This window comes from Bos javanicus, chromosome 19 (genome assembly GCF_032452875.1).
Source record: "Bos javanicus breed banteng chromosome 19, ARS-OSU_banteng_1.0, whole genome shotgun sequence".
NCBI lineage: Eukaryota > Metazoa > Chordata > Mammalia > Artiodactyla > Bovidae > Bos > Bos javanicus.
In genome coordinates, this window is record NC_083886.1 from 26,185,453 (window position 1) to 26,207,906 (window position 22,454).

General features: G+C 36.5%; 1 protein-coding gene across 2 annotated transcripts in view; it reads right to left on the bottom strand.

Moving 5' to 3' along the window:
* Nucleotides 1-208: 208 nt before the first annotated feature.
* The window catches only part of UBE2G1 (ubiquitin conjugating enzyme E2 G1), an 87,678-nt gene continuing 65,432 nt past the window's right edge, over nucleotides 209-22,454 (bottom strand). For both annotated transcript variants that reach the window (XM_061390755.1, XM_061390754.1), the window contains exons 3-6: nucleotides 17,812-17,909; nucleotides 14,688-14,866; nucleotides 11,826-11,948; nucleotides 209-1,311 (exon numbers count right to left, since the gene is read on the bottom strand). In XM_061390755.1, coding sequence (XP_061246739.1) covers nucleotides 11,862-11,948; nucleotides 14,688-14,866; nucleotides 17,812-17,909 — 364 coding nt within the window. In that variant the 3' untranslated portion in view covers nucleotides 209-1,311; nucleotides 11,826-11,861. The remainder of the gene's footprint in view (nucleotides 1,312-11,825; nucleotides 11,949-14,687; nucleotides 14,867-17,811; nucleotides 17,910-22,454) is intronic.

Consider the following 22,454-nt stretch of genomic DNA (forward strand, 5'->3'; position numbering starts at 1 on the left):
AACAGCAAAGCATTTATAGCCCTGTAATGCTTTGAGATTCATATAAGAATCCATAGAGAGTCCAATATATATACTGATGGCCGTGTGATTTTCAAGTATTAAGTTTGTTTGCATAAGGAATCAACCTGAGATTTTTCTAAACTGCACTTCTCTGACACTCATTATTATAACCTTCATTCAATACAATAAAAGCCAACAACTTGACAAATTATTGGAAAAAAATTATATTTTGGAAGAACTCACTACATAAGGTGACAGAATTCCAAAATCAAATTACATGAAAATATACATCGCAATTTCTTTGTACAATAGGTGAGAAAATTCTGCAGTATTAGAATAGAGGCAAAGAAATATGAAGGGCTAAGGGGAAGGGTACGAGGGTAAACAGCATTTTTAATAGCAAACCCAGAAGTTAAGTAGAAAGCCTGTAGCTGTGCATGCTTTATTCATCCAACCTTCACATTAGGTAACTGAGGGCAAAAATAAAACCAAATCAGAGTTTTGTGTTGGGAGTAAATTGCAATCATTTTAAATCTGAATTGAATCCAGAACTCACTCTTTTTAGTTCCTAGGGATAATGACTGAATTCAAGAGCTCTCAACGACAAGAAAATGTTATTGCTGTATCCAATCTGAGAGATGGGTGCAGGTACAAAAGGGACAAAGCACCTAGTGATGACCGCTCCTCTGAAGTCATCATTAAAAATCAAGTAGTTGCTTATTGAGTACTTCGGTATTTGAACTAAATGATTTGAAAACTTCCTGGCAGACACAAGAGATAAAAGTAAAGGGGAGTGTGTCAAAACAAAGAAGATACAAAAGTTTAGTAAGTGGAAAGAGTTTAATGAAGCCTCAATGGTTTAAAGGAAATTAAATGGAAACTTTTAATCCTAATTGCTTTTTATCTGACATGCTGTAAGGAGTCTTTTAAAACTGATAAGAAACAATGAATAGGGAAAGAAAACCTGCTAAAATTTTTTAGAATTTACACGATTCTTATTCTACTACAAGAAAGCATTATTTGGTACAAGGTGTATTTGTGGATGTACATGAACAGTATATATATTATCCGGATCATGTTGTGCTATGTACAGGTCTTTACAATTCTTCCTGAAGGTTAAAACAGTTCATTAGAATTCAAAATGCGTAATCATCTGTAAGTTGGCACTTGTTAGGCTCTTGTCAGCATTGATACTGGCATGTTTTATTGCAGCCCAGTTCCAGCCAGTGTTTGCCAACTTGTTACAACAGAAGTCCAGCAATAGGTGGGTAGAGTGCAGGAAAAACAGTGCCATGTTTCTCAATTGGAGACCTACAAGAAAGCAAACAGCATTATATAGTGAATTTAAAAGTTACAGAAGGATTAATTGATTAGCAATTTTTATTTGTATTCCACTTCTTGGGAAACAAATTCTTCATTTCACTTTAAGCTCACTTTTGCCCACGTCCAATATGGTAGCCACATCCAACCATTTCATTTTAAATTCAAATAATAGTTCATAAAGTTTTAAATTTAGTTCCTCAGTAACACTACCCACATATCAAGTGCTCAGTGTGCCTAGTGACTACCATACTGGATACTGCAAATATAGATTATATCCACCAGTGAAGAAAGTTGTATCACACAGACTTAACTTAGAGACTTCTCTAAGTTCAGCCCAAACCTATTTTATCCATCCAGGCTCCAACAAATGATCTTCTCTCCCAATTAGAGTTTTCTATTGTTTTGTATCTGCTGATCTCCTGTCTTCAATTAGACTAGAAGAACCACAGCTAAATAAAAACATCCGTCACCTTATGGAGTGCTTATTATGTGCCAAGCAGTATACAAAGTGCCTTAAAAACTCATCTCATGTAATGCTCATAATTACCATATAAAGGGGTTTCCCCCATTTTACAGAGAAAAGAAAGACAAGGTCACAGAGCTAATAAATGGCAGAGTTTTCTGTTCAAAAGGTTAACAAAACACTTGTTTCAGTTAAAAAAAAAAATCTAGTGAAATGATTAAACTTTTTAGAGCTTTTATTATATGAATGTGTCCTTTGAAATATGTAAGGGGAGCACAAGAAAGGGGCAAGGGAGAAAAATGCCTATTAGTGTTACATCAGATCAACTGCTTCGAAACTCGGGAGTCTGTATCACCTGCCAAGCCATTGTTGGTCACAAGAAGACTCATACATAATAACTAGGAATCCAAGGGATATAATTTTAAACTCCTAACAAAGAAGCCAAATGTACTTATTAGAGCCAGCATGGCAAATATTTAACTTATACCAGACATGGGAAAAGTTCAATGTGTCTTCTAAATCCCCAAATGAAGTTATCAATATTACAGTCACCCAAATTCAACCATACCAAAGCTCTGCAGTGGGCAGGAAGAAAACTGTGGGATATTTATGGTCAAACATGTGCCTGTTTCTAGAATCTAGACTACCTCCTAAGACAGCTCTTGAGAAGTAGAATGACTGCTAAATTTCTCCCCAAAGGGCTTGTAGCAACCAATGTAAATGATCCCCAGCAAAGCTCTGAATCCACCAAACCTTTCACCAGCACCAGGTTCTATCCTTTGCACACAGATACACATATATGTACATATTTTATTAGAAAATCTAAAGGCACAGACTGATCCTCAAGAAAAATTGTAATGAATAGGATTGTAATTCCAGGTTATGTTACTTAAAATGTTTTTCCAAAGACTATATACCACACTCAAATTAATCCCTGGTCAGTTAACTTCTCAGGGCTGAAAAAGAACTGGGTATAGAACTTAGGCATTCAGTAATCACTCTCTTATGTTATGAACAAGAAATTTCAGGGCCACAAAACAATCATTTAAAAACCATTTCCAGGTGAGGTTTTAAAGAAAAATACCCCAGAGAAGACTGACTACAGAAACTCATTAATTATCTAATATCAGACATTCAAGCCTTTTAATAGTGAGGAACCAGCTTTAAATAGCTTTAGCTTCTTGCAGGCAGAGAAAAAAAAAATCTATTTCCCCTCCTTTGAATAAAATATATTCTAAACAGAAAAAAAGCCTTGGTACAGCAAAAGCAAGTTTGCTGTTCTTTGCTCTAGAAAGAAAAATTCTAGAAGCTGAATTTACCTAATACTCAAATAAATGGTGTTGATCTAAAATAGTCATTTTACATATATAAGATATACATATATCCTATTTACATATATAGGATATATATACATATATATATGTATGTAGATTTACATATATAGGATATATATATATCCTATTTCTGGTTTAAAATCTGTGTGGTGGTGTTAAAAATCACACTGTTTTCATATCAACTTTATGAAATAAGTATCTGTTTTTTGCCTTAAACCTAAGTCTTAACTATTCCTGATTTCTAACCTACAAATCTGGAGATGGTTTAGCTTCAAAGTGTCTTATTCCATTTATTTCTAAAACTAGAATCATATCATTAATTTTCCAAGTGGCTACACATTTTAATCTTTTAAAAGGCCTAAAAAATAAAAAGCAGACAAGCATGCTTTAAAAAAAACAACACACACAAAAAACACTTTTTGATGTTAAAAGGCAATAATGAAAGTAATTTCTCACTCAAGGGTAAGTGTCCCAATAATCTCAACCATTCTTAAGTGAAAGCAGTCCATAAGTTAAATAGGTTTATATCAGGGCATTACCTTTCTTCCAAAAGTTCCAATTCATTCTACACTGCCACCAAGTGTGGTGGCACTAAACAACTCTCCCCCATCACCAACCCATCCTTCTCCCCCAAACTGAACTATTCTTATTCTTTCCTTTATGTTATCCACTTTGGACCATTCACACATTTCCTTTCTGAGGTCTAACAGCTCACTCTCCTAGCTCTTCTCCTGGTGACGAACCAGCCCACGTATTTCTGTCCCCAGCGTCTGAAGGATGCTGTCCTTGGCCCTAGTAAGTACTGCTCTCTGTACCAAATGAATGGACATCTCTACTCTGGAGACTTCTAATCTCACTCACAGCCCTACGTTTAACCTCTATCTTAACCATTCAGTACTAGGCATGTGCTGACTTAAAGCCATGCTCTGCTATTACTCCCACTAAAGCTTTCCATGTGGTTTAACATTCCTGTGCCTGGTCTAACTGGCCAGGTGAACAGTTCTTTATTGGCCTGGATAGTATCTATGGTACTCTGGAGAACCCCTTCTTTCCCAAGAGAATAGTGCCTTTGGAAATATTCATTAAATAAGAAATGAAATGAGTTCAAGGTGTGCTGTTCTTGGTGTTACCTCTCATTCCAAGATATAAATCTTAAACCTTAATAACATGCAACTGTTAAAAGGGAAGCAGATATATATTACTGACAATTGATATTAATAAAATATCAAAAGACAACATTAACCAGAAAGCTCAGAGTGGACACTATGTATACATGTATGCTATAGACACAGACAAAATCACACTTGTATGTACATGGGTGTTGGGGTAGATTAGATTTCTGAAAGATTAAGCAATGGTTACTTCTGAGAACTGGTGGGCTGAGATGGGAAAGAGGTTTACTTTTCCTTACATATAGCTGCAGCTCTAAAGGTAGCAGTCAGATTCAGAGGAAACCAAGAGACAGCCATGATATTTATGGGTAAGAGAAGATGTTTCTAGAAGGGAGATCAATAGTCAATTCAGTTCAAATGCTACAGAAATTAAAAAACCAAAACTAAGGGACTTTCCTAGAGGTCCAATGGTTAAGACTCCATGCTTCCACTGCATTCCTGGTTGGGGAACTAAACCCCTCATGCCACAGGCAAAAAACAAACAACAAAAATACCCTCATCAAAACTGAAATTAAGCCTTTGAATGTGGCAAACAGGCAGCCCCTGGTCTCCTTACTACTTTAGTATTCTATGGAGAAGGAAGGTGAGCATAACATGCTGCAAGACTGACAGTTAAAAAAACAAGGCAAAGTCCTTTTGTTTCCCAGGTCCCTCTCTTCCTCCCTAAAGTACTACTGCAAAATTTAAGAATTTTATGTATTTCTTCTAGTCCTTTCTTTTTAAAAAACTTTCATTCTGTCAGATAGCTACAACAGAATGGTGGGTTTTACTTATATATAAATGGTATCATTCTTTTTTCTTGTTATCACATTGCTTCTCCTATTCAAGACTGTTAACTATGTGATTACATATAACTAAGTCTACATTATGTATTTTCGTTGATTAACAATATTGTAACTGATATTAACAATAACTGATTACTTCTGATGGGGCTTTTAAAAATTACACACAGTATTATAAGCAATATCTTTGTATCATGTCTCTTTGTATACATGTGCTAGAGTTTCTCTTAACCTATACACCTAAATTGCAGGATATGTGTTTTCAAATTGACTGCTGCTGCTGCTGCTAAGTCGCTTCAGTCGTGTCCGACTCTGCGACCCCAGAGACGGCAGCCCACCAGGCTCCCCGTCCCTGGGATTCTCCAGGCAAGAACACTTACTAGGTATTACCAAATCACTCTCCAGTGTTGACAGAACAGCCTCACATGCCAGGAAGGAGTTCAAGTATATACCATTTCCTGAAATCCTCACCAACACCTGGGTTTCTTGGACATTTTGAGTTTGACAGCCTGATGAATTTGATGTCATCCCCTGCAGCTTTGTATTTCTGCTTATAAATGCAGCTGAGTTACTTGTGGCATGCATAACAACTATCAGCTTTCTTTTGCTTCTATTATCTATTCATATCATTTTACTTTGTGCTGATATTCTCATTGATTTTCAAAATTTTGTTGTAGACAGTAGATAGAAATCCTAAATATTAGATTAGAGAAATATTTTCCCAGTTTGCCACTTATTTTTATTTCTTTTGTCTTGTCATAATATTTAAGTTTTGGGTTTTGATGTAGCCAAATTTATCATTTTTCCCTTTTATGGGTGTTATTTGTGCCTAATAAATCCTTCTCTACTTTGATATTCTCCTGTATTTTGTTTTAGTAGTTTTGTTTTTCATATCTGTCTTATGTTTTAAAACTTACTGGAGACAGTTTAGCCTCCTCCCTTTCTCAGTCAGCAAGACCACTACAGATCACCTGTATCATTGGCAGTGAGATGGGTGTGTCCTGAAGCCCACTGAGGAGAGTTTTCACTTTTCTTCATAATCTTATTGTAGCAAAGGCGATAAGAAAGGCTCAGCATTTCAGGAGCCTTAATTTTTAAGGAGATATGGGTGAGATGTGGAGGCCAATCCTTAAATGATCCAAATAGGAAACCCATCAAGGGTGTGGTCCTATTGAGATAACCACATACTGTGAATGTGGTCTCAAATAAGCAGGGGAGAAAAGACGGCTGCTTAGGACAAACAGAAGCCATATACAGATCCATTTGTACTTCTACTTGTGAGCCAATGACTCTAGATTCACATGTACACATATGCAACTAGGTAAAGCAGTGAGTCTTCTGTCCTGCTGTCTTGGGTACAGTTCAGTTCAGCTCAATTGCTCAGTTGTGTCTGACTCTTTGCAACCCCGTGGACTGCAGCACGCCAGGCTTCCCTGTCCATCACCAACTCCTGGAGTTTACTCAAACTCACGTCCATTGAGTTGGTGACGCCATGCAACCATCTTATCCTCTGTCGCCCCCTTCTCCTCCCGCCTTCAATCTTTCCCAGCGTCAGGGTCTTTTCAAATGAGTCAGTTCTTCGCGTCAGGTGACCAAAGTATTGGAGTTTCAGCTTCAGCATCAGTCCTTACTCTCAAGAATCTTCTCCAACACCATGGTTCAAAACCATCAATTCTTTGTGCTCAGTTTTCTTTATAGTCCCAACTATCACATCCATACATGACCACTGGAAAAACCATAGATTTTGACTAGATGGACCTTTGTTGGCAAAGTAATGTCTCTGCTTTTTAATATGCTGTCTAGGTTGGTAATAACTATTCTTCCAAGGAGCAAGCGTCTTTTAATTTCATGGCTGCGGTCACCATCTACAGTGATTTTGGAGCCCAAAAAAATAAAGTCTGTCATTTTTTCCCTATCTCTTTGCCATGAAGTGATGAGACTGGATGCCACGATCCTAGTTTTCTGAATGTTGAGTTTTAAGCCAACTTTTTCACTCTCTTCTTTCACTTTCATCACGAGGCTCTTTAGTTCTTCTTTGCTTTCTGCCGTAAGTGTGGTATCATCTGCATATCTGAGGTTATTGATATTCCTCCCAGCAATCTTGATTCCAGCTTGTGCTTCATCCAGTCCATCATTTCTCATGATGTACTCTGCATATAAGTTAAATAAGCAGGGTGACAATATACAGCCTTGACGTACTCCTTTCCCGATTTGGAACCAGACTGTTGTTCCATGTCCAGTTCTAACTGTTGCTTCTTGACCTGCATACAGATTTCTCAGGAGGCAGGTCAGGTGGTCTGGTATTCCCATTTCTTTAAGAATTTTCCATAGTTTGTTGTAATCCACACAGTCAAAGGCTTTGGCATAGTCAATAAAGCAGAAGTAAATGTTTTTCTAGAACTCTCTTGCTTTTTCGACAATCCAATGGATGTTGGCAATTTGATCTCTGGTTCTTCTGCCTCTTCTACATCCATCTAGAAATTCACGGTTCACATACTGTTGAAGCCTGGCTTGGAGACTTTTGAGCATCACTTTGCTAGCGTGTAAATGAGTGCAATTGTGCAATAGTTTGAGCATTCTTTGGCATTGCCTTTCTTTGGTACTGGAATGAAAACTGACCTTTTCCAGTCCTGTGGCCACTGCTGAGTTTTCCAAATTTGCTGGCATATTGAGTGCAACACTTTTACAGCATCATCTTTTAGGATTTGAAATAGATCAACTGGAATTCCATCACCTTCACTAGCTTTGTTCATAGTAATGCTTCCTCAGGCCCACTTGACTTTGCATTCCAGGATGTCTGGCTCTAGGTGAGTGATCACACCATCGTGGTTATCTGGGTCATGAAGATCTTTTTTGTATAGTTCTTCTGTGTATTGTTGCCACCTCTTCTTAATATCTTCTGCTTCTATTAGGTCCATACCATTTCTGTCCTTTATTGTGCCCATCTTTGCATGAAATATTCCCTTGGTATCTCTAGTTTTCTTGACAAGATCTCTAGTCTTTCCCATTCTATTGTTTTCCTCTTATTTCTTTGCACTGATCACCAAGGAAGGCTTTCTTATCTCTCCTTGCTTTTCTTTACAGCTCTCCATTCAAATGGGTATATCTTTCCTTTTCTCCTTTGCTTTTCGCTTCTCTTCTTTTCACAGCTATTTGTAAGGCCTCCTCAGACAACCATTTTGCCTTTTTGTATTTCTTTTTCTTGGGGATGGTCTTGATCACTGCCTCCTGTACAATGTCATGATCTCCGTCCATAGTTCTTCAGGCACTCTATCAAATCTAATCCCTTGAATCTATTTGTCACTTCCACTGTGTAAAGGTAAGGGATTTGATTTAGGTCATACCTGAACGGTCTAGTGGTTTTCCCTACCTTCTTCAATTTAAGTCTGAATTTGGCAATAAGGAGTTCATGATCTGAGCCACAGTCAGCTCCTGGTCTTGTTTTTGGTGACTGTATAGAGTTCTCCATCTTTGGATGCAAAGAATATAATCAGTCTGATTTCGGTACTGACCATCTGTCTGGTGATGTCCACGTGTAGATTCTTCTCTTGTGCTGTTGGAAGAGGGTGTTTGCCATGACCAGCGCGTTCTCTTGGCAAAACTCTATTAGCCTTTGTCCTGCTTCATTCTGTACTCCAAGGTCAAATTTGCCTGTTAGTCCAGGTATTTCTTGATTTCCTACTTTTGCATTCCAGTGCCCTATAATGAAAAGAACATCTTTTGGGGGTGTTAGTTCTAGAAGGTCTTATAGTCTTCATTGAACTGTTCAACTCAGATTCTTCAGCATTACTGTCTTGGGTTACACAATGCCTTGTGTCCTGGTCAGGTTGCCTAGGAAATAGATTCTGAGACAGGTATTTGTGTAAGGTTTACTGGGAAGTGCTTTGAAGAGCAACAGTGAGGGAAACAGATCTAAGCAGAAGATGGTGGGGGTAGCGCAGCTGAAATACAGACTTCAGGCAATCCAACACTGGAATGGCCTTTCAGATAATCCCCAAATTGAGAAAAAAGCCCAAGTCTTTGTATCAACCCATTCTTTCTCCAAACCAAACAGTCCATGGATGCAAGTGGCTTCTGAGGAAAGGGACTAACTTGGGCAAGTGATCTCTTAACTCCTAGAAAGCAAGTCAGCTATGAGTTATCAGCAGGCAACATTCCCAACAGCCTGGAGTATGATTATTTCCCTCTGGACAGGCAGTAACATCCACCACACCCAGAGACCTTATCTTCTCTTACCATCTTATTTATTTCCTGGTGAAGCCAACCAGTATACTGTGAGCTAACCTATGAAGAGGCCCATGTGACAAAACTTAGAAAGAACCCAGTCAACAGCCTGTGAGGAACAGAAACCTGCCGACAACCACATGACTGAACTTGGAAGCAGATCCACCCACAGCTGAACCCTGAGATAGATGGCTACAGTGCCAGCCAACACCTTGACTGCAGCATTATGATGACCCCAAAGCCAGAAGATTCAACGTGGACGAGATAACAGATGTTGTTTTAGGTCATTGCACGGGGTAATTTGTAAAATAGCAAGGGAATTAATACAGTCCCTCTACCCTTGATACAGAACCAAAAGACAGAATCCTTTTGCCTGGTGGTACAGAATGTGGCCATGTAGCTGATCTGTGGGAGCGGGAAGATTTTGTTTCTCCCTTTGTCCTCTTACTTCATCCTACAATAATAACTTTCTGGTGGCAGGGAAGAATCTAAGACACAGAAAGTAAAATCCATATAGGAAAAAATTAAAATTCAACTGCATTACAATTAAGCACCTCTGTTCACCCAAAGATACTATAAAGAAAGTAAACTGACAAGGATAGAAATCAATAACCTAACTGAAAAATAGGAAAGACCAGAAAAAGCACTTCACAGAGGAAGTATCCATGGTCAAACACATTATAGCATGCAACTGCATTGTAACTAGGGCAACACACATCAAGTCTGTAATGACATCTCATCTGATACTAGATCAAAAACTTTGGGGAAGGACCTCCCTGGTGGTCCAGTGGTTAAGAATCTGCCTTCCAATTCAAGGACTGTAGGTTTGATCCCTGGTTACAGAGGATTCCACATGCCGCAGGACAACTAAGCCTGCACGCTACAACTAGAGAAAGCCCGTCCACCGCAGTGAAGACCCAAAAGAAAAAACTGGGAAAACAAACAAGACTTTGCAGAAGTCTGATAATATCAAATGTTAAAGACAATATGGAGCAAATAGAACCCTTGTCCTTGCCAACAGGGGTATAAATAGATCCAATATTTTAAAAAATAATTTGGCATTATCTAGTTAAAGTGATGTGTATACACCTTTAACTTAATTCCACCCCTAGGTATACACCCCAGAGAAACTCTTTTAGTACATCTACAAGAAACAAGGATAGCTACATTCTCTGTAATAGCAAAAACAAAGCAAAATAGGGAAATTCCCTGGTGGTCCAGTGATTAAGACTCAGTGTTTTCACTGCCGTAGGCCCAGGTTCAATCCCTGACTGGGGAACTAAGATCCTAGGAATCAGGCAGTACAGCCAAAAACAAGAAACAGCCTCCCCCAAATAAAAACAAAACAAAAACAGAAACAAGAATAAGCAAAAACAACAATAACAAAAAACAAACAAAAACCCCACTCTAGAGAAATAATGAAATGAGAACCAAGAGTAAATTTATCTAATGAAATACTACATAACAGAGAACATGGAATATAACTGTACATAACAAAGGACAATTGCAACAATATAATGTTGAGCAACAAAGTCACAAAAGAATATGACCCAAAAAAGACATTATAATTCCACATATATTCAGCTCAAAAACATGCAATATGTTGTTTAGGAATAAAAATTGATGAAATTGTGAAGAAAAACAATGATAAACACAGAATTGGGAATATGGAAAAAGTATTGGTAGAGGAGGGGAATGTAGGAGATGTAACAGTTAATAATAAAGCTCTTTTTCTTAAAATAGGTGGCGGGTACAAAGATATATAGCATGTACTCTGACTTTTTTAGATGCTACGTTTCATAAGTAGGTTTTATCACCTCAATATTTAATTTAAAGAAAGAAAAGCCAAAGAACTTAAATATCACACATTTGGTCAATTCATCTACACCGTGTCTTCTGCTAAGCCAGATGGGTGCCTACTATCTTTGGCTCCTTGATAGACTTAAAGCAGACTTGTGGACAGATGGTATACAAGAAAAGGAAAAATTTTCCTACTGGCCCTGTAAGTAATGAGCAAAGAGATAAAGACCAATTAAAACAAGAAAGGTAGATATTTAATGGTCTTATCAATATATTATAAACTATGGTCTTTCTTTTTTTAAAAAAACTAGGAAAAACTTAAGTCAATCTTTACCATATACAGCACAGTATGAGAAAATATAAGAAATTTCAGTGCCTAGTTTAGTCAAAGATGGCAGACCAAAAGGTAAAAACAAAGAAAATGTAGCAAAAACAAAAGCAAACAAAAAAACCCTCTATAATGAGAAATTTTACCAACAGTGAACTACTACCATACTAAATCAGTTTAACACGGAATATCTAGTTAAAAACAGCTAGATTTACTGAAGGAAAAAGCAAGTAGATGACACTAATCTGCTGAGAAACAGCAGATTACTGGACACTACCACTGAAAAATGAAGCCAATGTAAACAAGCAATTCAAATCCCCAAATCACACATTTTCTAAAAACACTATGTCATGTATAAAAAACGTAAAAGAGTAGGATGATTTTTTTAAATGAACTTACCCTGAAATAAGTGAAGTTACAGCTGTTGAATAAATGTCACTCAAAAGCAGTCTCTTGGCTTTTTCTTACACAGCGGGCAACTTTCCTTTTGAATTCTCCATTTCTGTCTTCCCTCCATTCTTTCTGTAAGTACAAAAGTAATAGCAAGTGATTTTATGCAAACTCCTCTTACCTCAAATACCTACTTTAATTTTGAATGTAATGCTTTGGCAATGTGAACACGTTTAAAATGTTAAACAGTTGATAAGATTGAAAACACTTTTGCAAGGCACTCTGCCAGGATACATACAAATTACTTCTATAGGCAAAGTCTCTTTGAAAAAGGAAAGGGCCCTAAAAAGCTTTAGCAATTTTGTATTACACTGAAAAGAAAGCTGCTGCTTACAAATAAGATATCCAGGCTATCTGGAGGATCACCAACTCTCTACTGGAAGCACCCAGAAAATAAAGTAGACAGAACTGTGCCTCCTATATCAAGTAGATGGGTGTAGTGCATCATATTGAGATGATACTGAGTAGTATTTCTAGTGGGGGAGGGGCCAGGACATGACAGTAACAATAACACTATTACTGCCAGGCACATGAAAAGGGAACACAAAAGAGCACCAGCATACTTTCACGTGAGAAGAGAGCTGATTTGTATTTAGCATGTAAATAGCAGGAACTTCTCACTAAAATGCCCGGCCTATTTTTTTCCCTGTATCATCCATGTAGGGACAGCAAAGACTGTAGAAACCTTCAACACTTGTTCTTGCAGAGGAAGAGATCTGAACAATTTTTTCCCCTCAAAGCAAGGCACCCCAGTAAGCCAATCATTATAGTAAATGATGAGGTAAACTATAATGTGGAAATGCAGAGAGATTTGTAGATATTTGATAAAGTATTTGTGAATAAAATGTTATTGTCTCTAATTACCTCATTATCATTTCTAAGACATTTTAAGAAAGAGCAATTCCAGTAAAAAGGGGAGGTCAAAACAAAGGAGAAAAAAAATCACCTAAAAAGCACACTCAGCAGAGAGAATTAAGACTGAGAGCAAGGGGGATCAGGTAGAAAGGTATTAAAAAGATCATATGGAATTATTATTATTTGAGTGCACCATGTAGCATGTGGGATCCTAATTCTAGAACCTGTGCTCCCTGCATTGGGAGCATGAAATCTTAACCACTGGGGCCATCAGGGAAGTCCCTGGAATTACTTTTGTAAGATATAAATCCTCACGACTAAAGAAAATGGCAGTGAAGTCATCTAATAATGGGGAGAAATTTTTCCTGGAAGACCAAAGGTAGATGAAAGAACAATGAAACGTGCAGCAGAGCAGAGAAAGCAGCAGCCTAGGGAAGTCTCAGTGGGACCCCAGCCAAGAGGGAAAGGACCTACTGAAGAGAGCCCCAAAGTTAAAGTTTGGGAATGGCAGCTTGAAGCCACTAAAAAGTGGGGTTGAAAACTGAATGACAGAAAGTTTGGCCTTTCCTTCTACACACACCCCAAATTTTAATACCTTCCTAAAGTAATAATGATGATATACAGATTTTATAAAAATATCTGAAGACCACTAGAATTTGAGCTCCAGGTATGGGTATTTGGTATGGAAAGTAATTACTTCTTCATTTTGGCATTTGACACCTCTCTTCCTCCAACTCACTCTTACTTTTTTTTTTCACTCTTAGTTTAGTATCTGGCTTACCACTCACACACTCCTAAGGAGAACCAATTCTGCACACATACATCCCTTATGTTGACTTGACTAAGCATAAAGTTAGAATGATTTTCTGTCAGTGTTTACTTCAATTACTAAATTCAAAAATTCAAAGTCAGAGATTTGAAAGGTGGTTATAGCGCTTCTTGGCCTTTTGGCTAAGATCAAATGAAAGGTGGTTATATATGTAGTGTTTTTCTACAAGTAAGATTTTTACCCCCAAGTTTTTATGTAGATCTGAATTAACAAGAGGGAAAAAAAAAAGGTGAATTTAACCTGCTGGCTTTCACATATCCTAACAAAGGTTCCAAGAATTAGAACAAAAGGATTTTTAAAGAGGGATAGATGACTGAGGAACTAGGACTATTCTAGATTAAAAAAAAGACTAATAAAACATGAATACAGGACTTCCCTAGTGGTTAAGACTCCACGCTTCCACTGCAGGGCCACAAGTTCAATCCCTGATCAGGGAACTAAGATTCCATATGCCACATGGTGCAGGCAAAAAAAACAGGAACAAAAAACAAATAATTTTTTTAAAAGGAAAAGAAGGAAGATTGAAAAATAAAATAAAAACAATAATGTAAAAATGAGAAACCTATAATAAAATGATAGGAAACACCATCCTTTAAAAAATAAAAAACTAAGTAAAAATAAATGAATAAATAAATAAAACATGAATACAAAATACAATAAGTTCCTAAATTCTGGATTCTCCCTCGCCCCCTCTCTTTGTTCTTAAGAGCTACATGCTGAAGTATTTAAATATAAAGATCTGTAAAGCCTTCTCAGTTTAGCAAATAATAATAATGACAATAATGTTAATAATAACAACAACATTGCAAAATCTCCACAATGGTAAATCTATGTGTAGGGTGTAGGGTAATCCAACGTTTTGTTAGGTCTCAAAGTCTCAAAGATAAACGCTTGCAAATAATATGGACCTAATAGCGACTAGATATTAAGTATAATAATAGTTTTACAATTATGTAGGATAGCATCCTTATTCTTAAAAGGTACAACTATTTGGCAGTAAAATAAGATTTATGAGAAAAATAAATGAAAATAAACAGATATATCAATACACGTCCACAAACACATACATATAAAAGTATATAGTTTAAATCAAGCTTAATTAAAGGGGAGAGCAGATGTGTCCTTACTGCAGCATCAACATTGGCAGGTGAGTCTCCATTGGGGTCTGCCAGCATAGAAATGACACTAATCATGATGGTTTCCACGGTGTGAATAGGCAGCCAGCGCTCCTCTGGCTTTTCATAACCATATTTATCTTCTCCAGGTTCGTGAAGAATAGAAATGCATACATCACCATTTTTATCAACTGCAAAATTAGAGGGTAAGATTCCAGTTTCAAATACTTTAAAAAATTGGCTATACATAAAATACATATTAGTTGATATGATCCTGATTCCCATGGTATCTGTGTAAGATTCAGTACCACACTGTTCCACTGAATACGTACAGAAGTTAATGTCCAAAATGGAACCTGTTAACCTTTTAGGAAGACCAGAGATTTTACCAAATAGGATCCACCTGACAAAGCCAAAAGAAATGTAAGCCATGTTTTTCATTTCTGCAAAATTTCAAGTTAATATGTAGATGGTACCTAGCATTTACATGTAATAAATATAATGAAATAAATGGTATCTATTGAATCTGTTCATTTATACAAAGTATATGGTCCAAACATCAGAACTGAGTTTCTGTATGATTTCCTAGTTTCCCTAGCAACTTACTGATTGAAATTGTTGATAGTCAGAGGTCTAAGACTTTCCTAAGAAAAAAATGAAAAATAACATCATAAAATACTTTTTAAATCACATAAAGGCAAAATTATATTTTCAGGGAAAAAAACACACACAAATCCACAAAGTGAAGTGTCCAACTCTTTGCAACCCCATGGACTGTAGCCTGCCAGGCTCCTCTACCCATGAGATTTTCCAGGCAAGAGTACTGGAGTGGGTTGCCATTCCCTTCTCCAAAAAGACCATGTTATATTGCCAGTGAAAACTCATCAGCATACATTCATTAGGTCTCTAATCTATAAACCTATTTTAAAATCCAAGCCATAAATTAATTGTTGATCAAAAGGGGGAATGGAGTCCTATATTCTACTAACTTCTTTACATTACACAACCAAATCTGCAAATCCTATAAAAACCAATAATAATACTTATGTTCATTTCTGACTTCCTACCTAAAGTCCAACAAATTTATGATAGGTATAATGTTAAAGCGTATTTTTCACCTCTGGGGAACCAGCATCAAAGTTTATATGCATTGTGGCTCTACAACTAATGCTTTCTGAATGCATGCTGTATGCCAGGCACCCACAATTGACACAGAGAGTTTAGCAGTGAATGCAACATTTAAGACCCATGCCTTCAGTGTACTGTACATGAGCTATTCTACAATTAACGCTCCTTATCCCAACTCACCTACACCTTCTAATATAATCTATTAACTAAAATGAAATAACCAGATCAAGAAGCAAGAATAACAACAGTAAAACTTGTAACAGCACTATAAAGTTGAACAGAAAATGATAGTACAGTGTTAAGATATTTTCCTCACTTACCACATAATATAAATTTTTCCTTGAGAAAAGGAAGTCATATGTTTTTGAGAACATTTAATATCAAATGTTTGTATAAAATTCTATCAGAGAATCGATTTAAGATCCATTTTCCTTTTATAGAAATTGTTATAATTTAGCATCTTTAAAATTTTAACCTCATGTCATTTCATTTTAAACACATAGAAAACATTTTAAACCTCTTAGAATGAGGCTTTTATGCTTAATACCTATTACCTATTAAAATTGTAGTATTTTTTTTAAAGGCAAGATAACTGAGTGAAATAATTGAGCTGATAATTGAGTGAAAAGGCCAGTGCTATCATTCCTCTTAATAATTAGAGTCCATGTATTACTTTTGTATATGCTCTCATTTAACTCACAAAGAAACTAAGGCTCCAAGAGGCTTTACCAACAGTAACATAGGCTAATTCACGCAAAAGACAGCATTCAGAAACTTTTTGTTACATTTTCCTTTCAAACAGGTGCAAAAAAATTGACTATTACACACTGAATAATTCAAGAGAAGGCAGGGGAAACTGCCAAGAGCCTAGGAAGAAATGAACATATGCCCAAGCAACAACGGGCAGATGTGGTCGATTCATGCACCCATACATTGTGCAGGGCTATCATTAACGTGTTCTACCAGAAAGAAATTCTTTTTTCCCCTTCATACTGGTGCATACTATGTCTTCTGTGATCACTGCTACCTAAGATGTGATGAAATATGGTGGCCTCCTTGATTCCCAATAGTTTTCCATTCATCAGTTCTAGTCTCTTCTAAGACTCAACTGTTTTTCAGGTCACTGAGTTCTATTACATTTCCTTGTAACAAAGCCTTGGTTTATTCATGCATCCATTACTCTCACTGATTTTTGCTTAAACTAATATAGAAGGGTTTCTCTTCCTTGCAACACAATGTCTGGGTTATGAGAAGTAGAACGCAGACTGGTGTAATAGTCTAAAAAAACAACACTGATTACAAAATACTTATAGTCAAAATACTTACGAAAGAAATTCTTGCAAGCTCAATCATACAAAACAAGGCCAAAAGTTCAGAGAGACTATGTATAAACATAGTTTATCTAGACTAGCCTTTGGCTCACAAAGTGAATTTTAAATGGTTGTACAACTTCAGGTAAAAAAGTCAATGTCACCATTTGATGCACAGCACTGTTAGATACTTTCCAAAGATCTAAACACACAGAGTTTTATCTCATTTGACCCTATCAATCATCTTATGACATAGGTAAAACATTCCTTTTCCTTATGAAGAATATACATAAACAGTTAAGAGTGTCCATAGTCTAGGAGCTAAGATGAGAAAATAATAATTAAAAATCCAAGTTTAACTACTTCTATGTTCTCTGTAATAGCCAATTAATCACATCATACCTTAGAAATAATCTCAATTTTAAGAGCTCTATTAAATGCTGAGTATCACCCATGAACTCATGAACATCTCAGCTGTGAACATCATAGCTGAGAACTAAGTAAATCAACAAACTTTTTCCATTTGATCCATTACTCTTTCTTTTAGAAGGAATCTAATCCAAGACCATGTATATAACAAACACAATAAACCTATCATAAAAATTCCAACACAATTTCACTGAGAACTACATCTTATGACCTTGAAAACGTCAGTGACAGGCTGTCATACTTGCAAATGTAAAACCAGATAAACTTACCATTTGGATGCCAGATTTCTGTAATGAATTTCATTTTAGGAGGCCGAAGGGGATAATCTTTTGGGAAAGTGAGATGAGCTTTAAAAACACCACCTTCACTGGAAAAACAAAAACAAGTTCTTGCCTATAAGTTCCTGCTTATAAGTAAGATAATTATTAAAACAAACATAAAACAAGGATGCTAGTGCTAACATTATAAACGAAATAATCTGGATTGCAAGCAGTTTACTTACTCAAATACCAAGTTTAATAAACTGTCATGCCTACCACCTTATTAAACTCTCAAAAAACAGTAAAATGAAAGAAACAGCTTTAAAAAGGCATCCAGATGAGATCACACTACTGTTGGCTACACACATCTTTTCATTGCTTCCCACTGCACTTAAAACTCAAATGTTTAACATTGCCTATCAGGGTCAAGTTGTCAATTTCTCTATATTGATCTCAACCTGTCACTCTTCTCTCTCATCCCAGTCATTCTTCTTTCTGTTCTTTAAACACAACAAGCTTTTTCTCATCTGAGAGCTTATGCATTTTCTTATTGCCTCTCTGGGAACAGTTGTGCTGACCTCCAACCATCCATCCATCCATTTATTCATCTTATCATTTAACAAGTATTTATTCAGTCTTTATGTGGAGACACTGGGAGTTCAGCAGTGAACAAAACAAAGTCTCTCAAGTACTTAATATTCTGGTGTGTTTCAAAGTACTGCTGTGCAACAGAACTTTCTGCAACTGGAGATGGTCTATAGTTACGTTCTCCAACATGGTAGCCACCAACCACTTGTAATATGGCTAGTACTTGGTTCTCAAAAAGTTTGAGAACTTTTTGGCCAACCCAATACAACTGATTAACTGAATTTTTAATCTTGTTTAATTCTAATAGCCACAAGTGACTAGTGACTGCTATGCTTAGGAACTGTTCCTAAACAACGGTCAAAACAACGCAAGTCAATGTTGCAGAAAACCAATGAAAAAAGTCAGCCTTATGGGGCAAAAATGACAAAGTTTCTGACTAGTGACCTTGGTACCGCTGTTTCCTCTGTTTCAAAGGCGCTTCTCCCTTTGTTATAGTCAGAACTCAGCCAAAATGTTACCTCTGAGAAAGATTTCACTTGGCTACCCAATTCTAACTAGCCCCTGTGTCCCTCTATCACGTGGACTTCTTTTCCATTTCTTTACTGCAAAAGGAATTCACACCTCTGATTCTTTTATTATAAGATAAATACCCCATAGAGCAGGGTCAGATGCAGGGTCATCTGACTGTGTTTGTTTCAGATCAGTAAATAATAGAATTCTCAGCTCATTAAATGGTTTTCATTCATTAAACAAACAGACATTGATTATCTACCTAGAGAAGGCACTGCTGTACGTAAAAGGATATGACAGAGAACAGGACATCAGAGATCACTGATTTACAGCACTTACCATTCTAGGGTCAGAGGATAATAGCAAGAAAAGTACCAGTAATAAATACTGGAATGAAATGAGCAATCTATTGTTAAGTTTTTAAAAAGTATCTACAGAATGAGCCCATTTGTCTTTAAGAAGAAAAAGTGAGGGTATGTTTGTATAGAAATAGAAAAATGTCTGGAAACATGATACCAATACACCAAAATGGTTAACTCTGAAGCATGGGATTATGAGATTTTTTACTTTCTGCTTTGTACATTTTGCTATCACTTGAAGTTTTAACCAAAGCAAGTACGTATTCTCATTACTTTTTTCTGATCATAGAAGCAAGATGGCAGGACGGTGTTAAAGAAAGGTAGATCATTAACACCAAACACTTCTGAATACTTAGGAAAGGCCACTGGGCTCCGAGTAAGGAACATGTTTCTCTTTATGCTTACATACATGCTTCTTTCTATGAAGTGTATTAAGTATACAGAGGGTCATAATGTAAAATATTTCTGATTATGGGTTGTGGTTTAAAAAAAAACACTTTGAAAGCCACAAATACAAAAACTAGGCAAGAATCCATGTAAAAGAACATCAGAACAGCTACCACAAAGCCCATGTACTTTAAACCATTGGTAAGGCTATTCCCTGATACTAAGTTAGCTTTCCCGGATCCCTAAATTTTGACTGATATCAGATGCACTTAAAAGCTTTACAACAGCTGATTGAAATCCCTACCATGAAAGATTACCTTAGTCTATTAAAAATTTTGATCAAATTTAATTAATTGGATTATCCTTAAAAGTTTAAAGTACACGATTTTTTTTGTCTGCAATGTCCTCATCGTCCATTCTGAATCAATCATGCAAGTCTTTAGTTTTTTTTTCCTATAGGTGGAATCCTTAATTTCTCTAACACCTGTGAAAATCATACTTTTTTTTAAGCCTAAAACTCAAAACATAGTGTACAAAACATGGTTAAATAAATATTAAAATGTCACATATTCACTATTTTTCAAATACATAAAGATGCTACTATGATGAGCAAAATCAAAGTTTTATGAAAAGCATCAATGGTTTAAATGATGCTTTCCTACTTTCTCTTCACAGATATTAACAGTGTAAGAGTATAACTGCTATATATTACAGATATATCATATTACATATATGATTACTAGCATGATATTCTAGGCCAGTTCAAGTTTCTTCTATTAGACTTCCCTTACTGTCTTTGTATTAAATGTATAAAAGTCTTACAAGGATAAGAGCCTATCATTCTACCTTGTCAGATCCTATCATTCAGCCATATTTACTTTCTTTAAATGATATACCATATGTACCATCAACATTGTTCTTTTATATATTCCTTTTCACATCTGTCTTCTGTTTATTCATTTTTACCTGTCACAATTCATCTATTACCTTCATAAAATATTTGATGGCTTCCAATGTTTTTGCTACTACAAACAATAAAACACTGAACATTCTGAACACTTTCTAGGCACAAGGTTTTACCCTAGAAATGAAACAGGATGAAGTTTAAATAACTATTAAAAGTCACACGGATAATAACAGTAGTAGACTCAGGGAGGTAAACAAAGATATTCTCCAAAACTCACATTCTTAAGCACTAAATGATAAATGATACGGTACTGCCATGGATCAATCAATTTCTAAGTCAGGCACCAGGTTCATTCCTTCTGAAAGTTCATACAAAATATATAGCTTGTGCAGCTAAGTTTTAAACAGACTGTATAAGAATTTTGTTACTGTAAAAGAATATTAATCCAAGAATTTGGTTAGTCAACTCTTCGCTTTCTATATCCATCAAGGTAAGGCAATAACAAGATACATATAATCTTCCAAGATTCTACAAATTTTTCACACCATTGCCAGAGGTAGGAAACAATATAAAACATACTTCTTGAGCACACCAACCATGAGTGATGAAAAAGAGATACAGCAAAAGTTACATATCATTTATTAATACAAATTTATAAAATTTATAATTCACAGTGAAACCCATATCTCCTAAAGTTTCTTTCAAAACCTACTGCCGTTCCTACCTGATATTATTCTTTCTCTGGATATGGGCAGCTAGTCACAGTACTTGATAATCATTAGTCTGAAAATAGCAGGTTGTCACACCAGTTTCAGATTATTTTTCATAGAGAGAAAGCCTCAAGAATCTATTTTTAATATCTCCAGAAACATTAATTAATGGCAAGTGTTAGTCGCTCAGTTTGTGTCCAACTCTTTGTGACCCCATGGACTGTAGCCCACCAGGTTCCTCCATCCATGGAATTTTCCAGACAAGAATACTGGAGTGGGTTGCCATTTCCTTCACCAGGGGATCTTCCCGACCTAGGGATCGAACCCAGGTCTCTTATATTGTGGGCAGACTCTTTACTGTCTGAGCCAATGACAAGAACAGCAATAAAAAGTTAATACTGTGTAAAGATAAATGTAACAGCTAAATTAATACTCAAAGCAACTATCAATAAAGTAATGCCTGAATATACCAGTTATTGACACATGGATTGTAAGGAGTGTGGGGTGCCCTCTAGTGGCTAAATGAGGGTTAATGACACCACCATGAACTACACTAGCTTTTAAAGAATTTTAGTACAGCAATCATTCTATTATTACAGAAATGACCTAATTAATTACTAAGTGATGGATCAATCACTTAGGTTTGCTCACATTAACTACTTTCAATACTATAACCCCTCCTCCCATTACCAGTCTCTCTGTTTCTCCTCTTACTTACACTTAAGATCTGTGTCTCATTTCAAGTAACACTCCCTCCAACAACCACGAGAAGGCCTCTGCCCTCTTCACTCCACTGAAATTTCCTTACTGTTAAATCAACAAACAGCATTAAATACTTGATTCTTGGTGGCATTTTAGAAAGCTTCCTTCTATAAAACCTTCTATTAGATGTCTGGCTAACTTCCTCTGCTTTTCTCAGGGCCCTGGCCTAGGCACATGTGTGTCATCCCCTGGGCAAGGCTGTTGATCTCCCTATTTCAGTCCATTTCTTACACTATGCATGCACAAATGCTTAGCTGCTCAGTTGTGTCTGACTCTTTGAGACTCCATGGACTGTAGCCCACCAGGCACCTCTGTTCCTGGGGATTCTCCAAGCAAGAATACTGGAGTCTGTTGCCATGCCCTCCTCCAGGATATCTTCCCAACCCAGGGATTGAACCCACATCTCCCGCACTGCAGGCAGATTCTTTA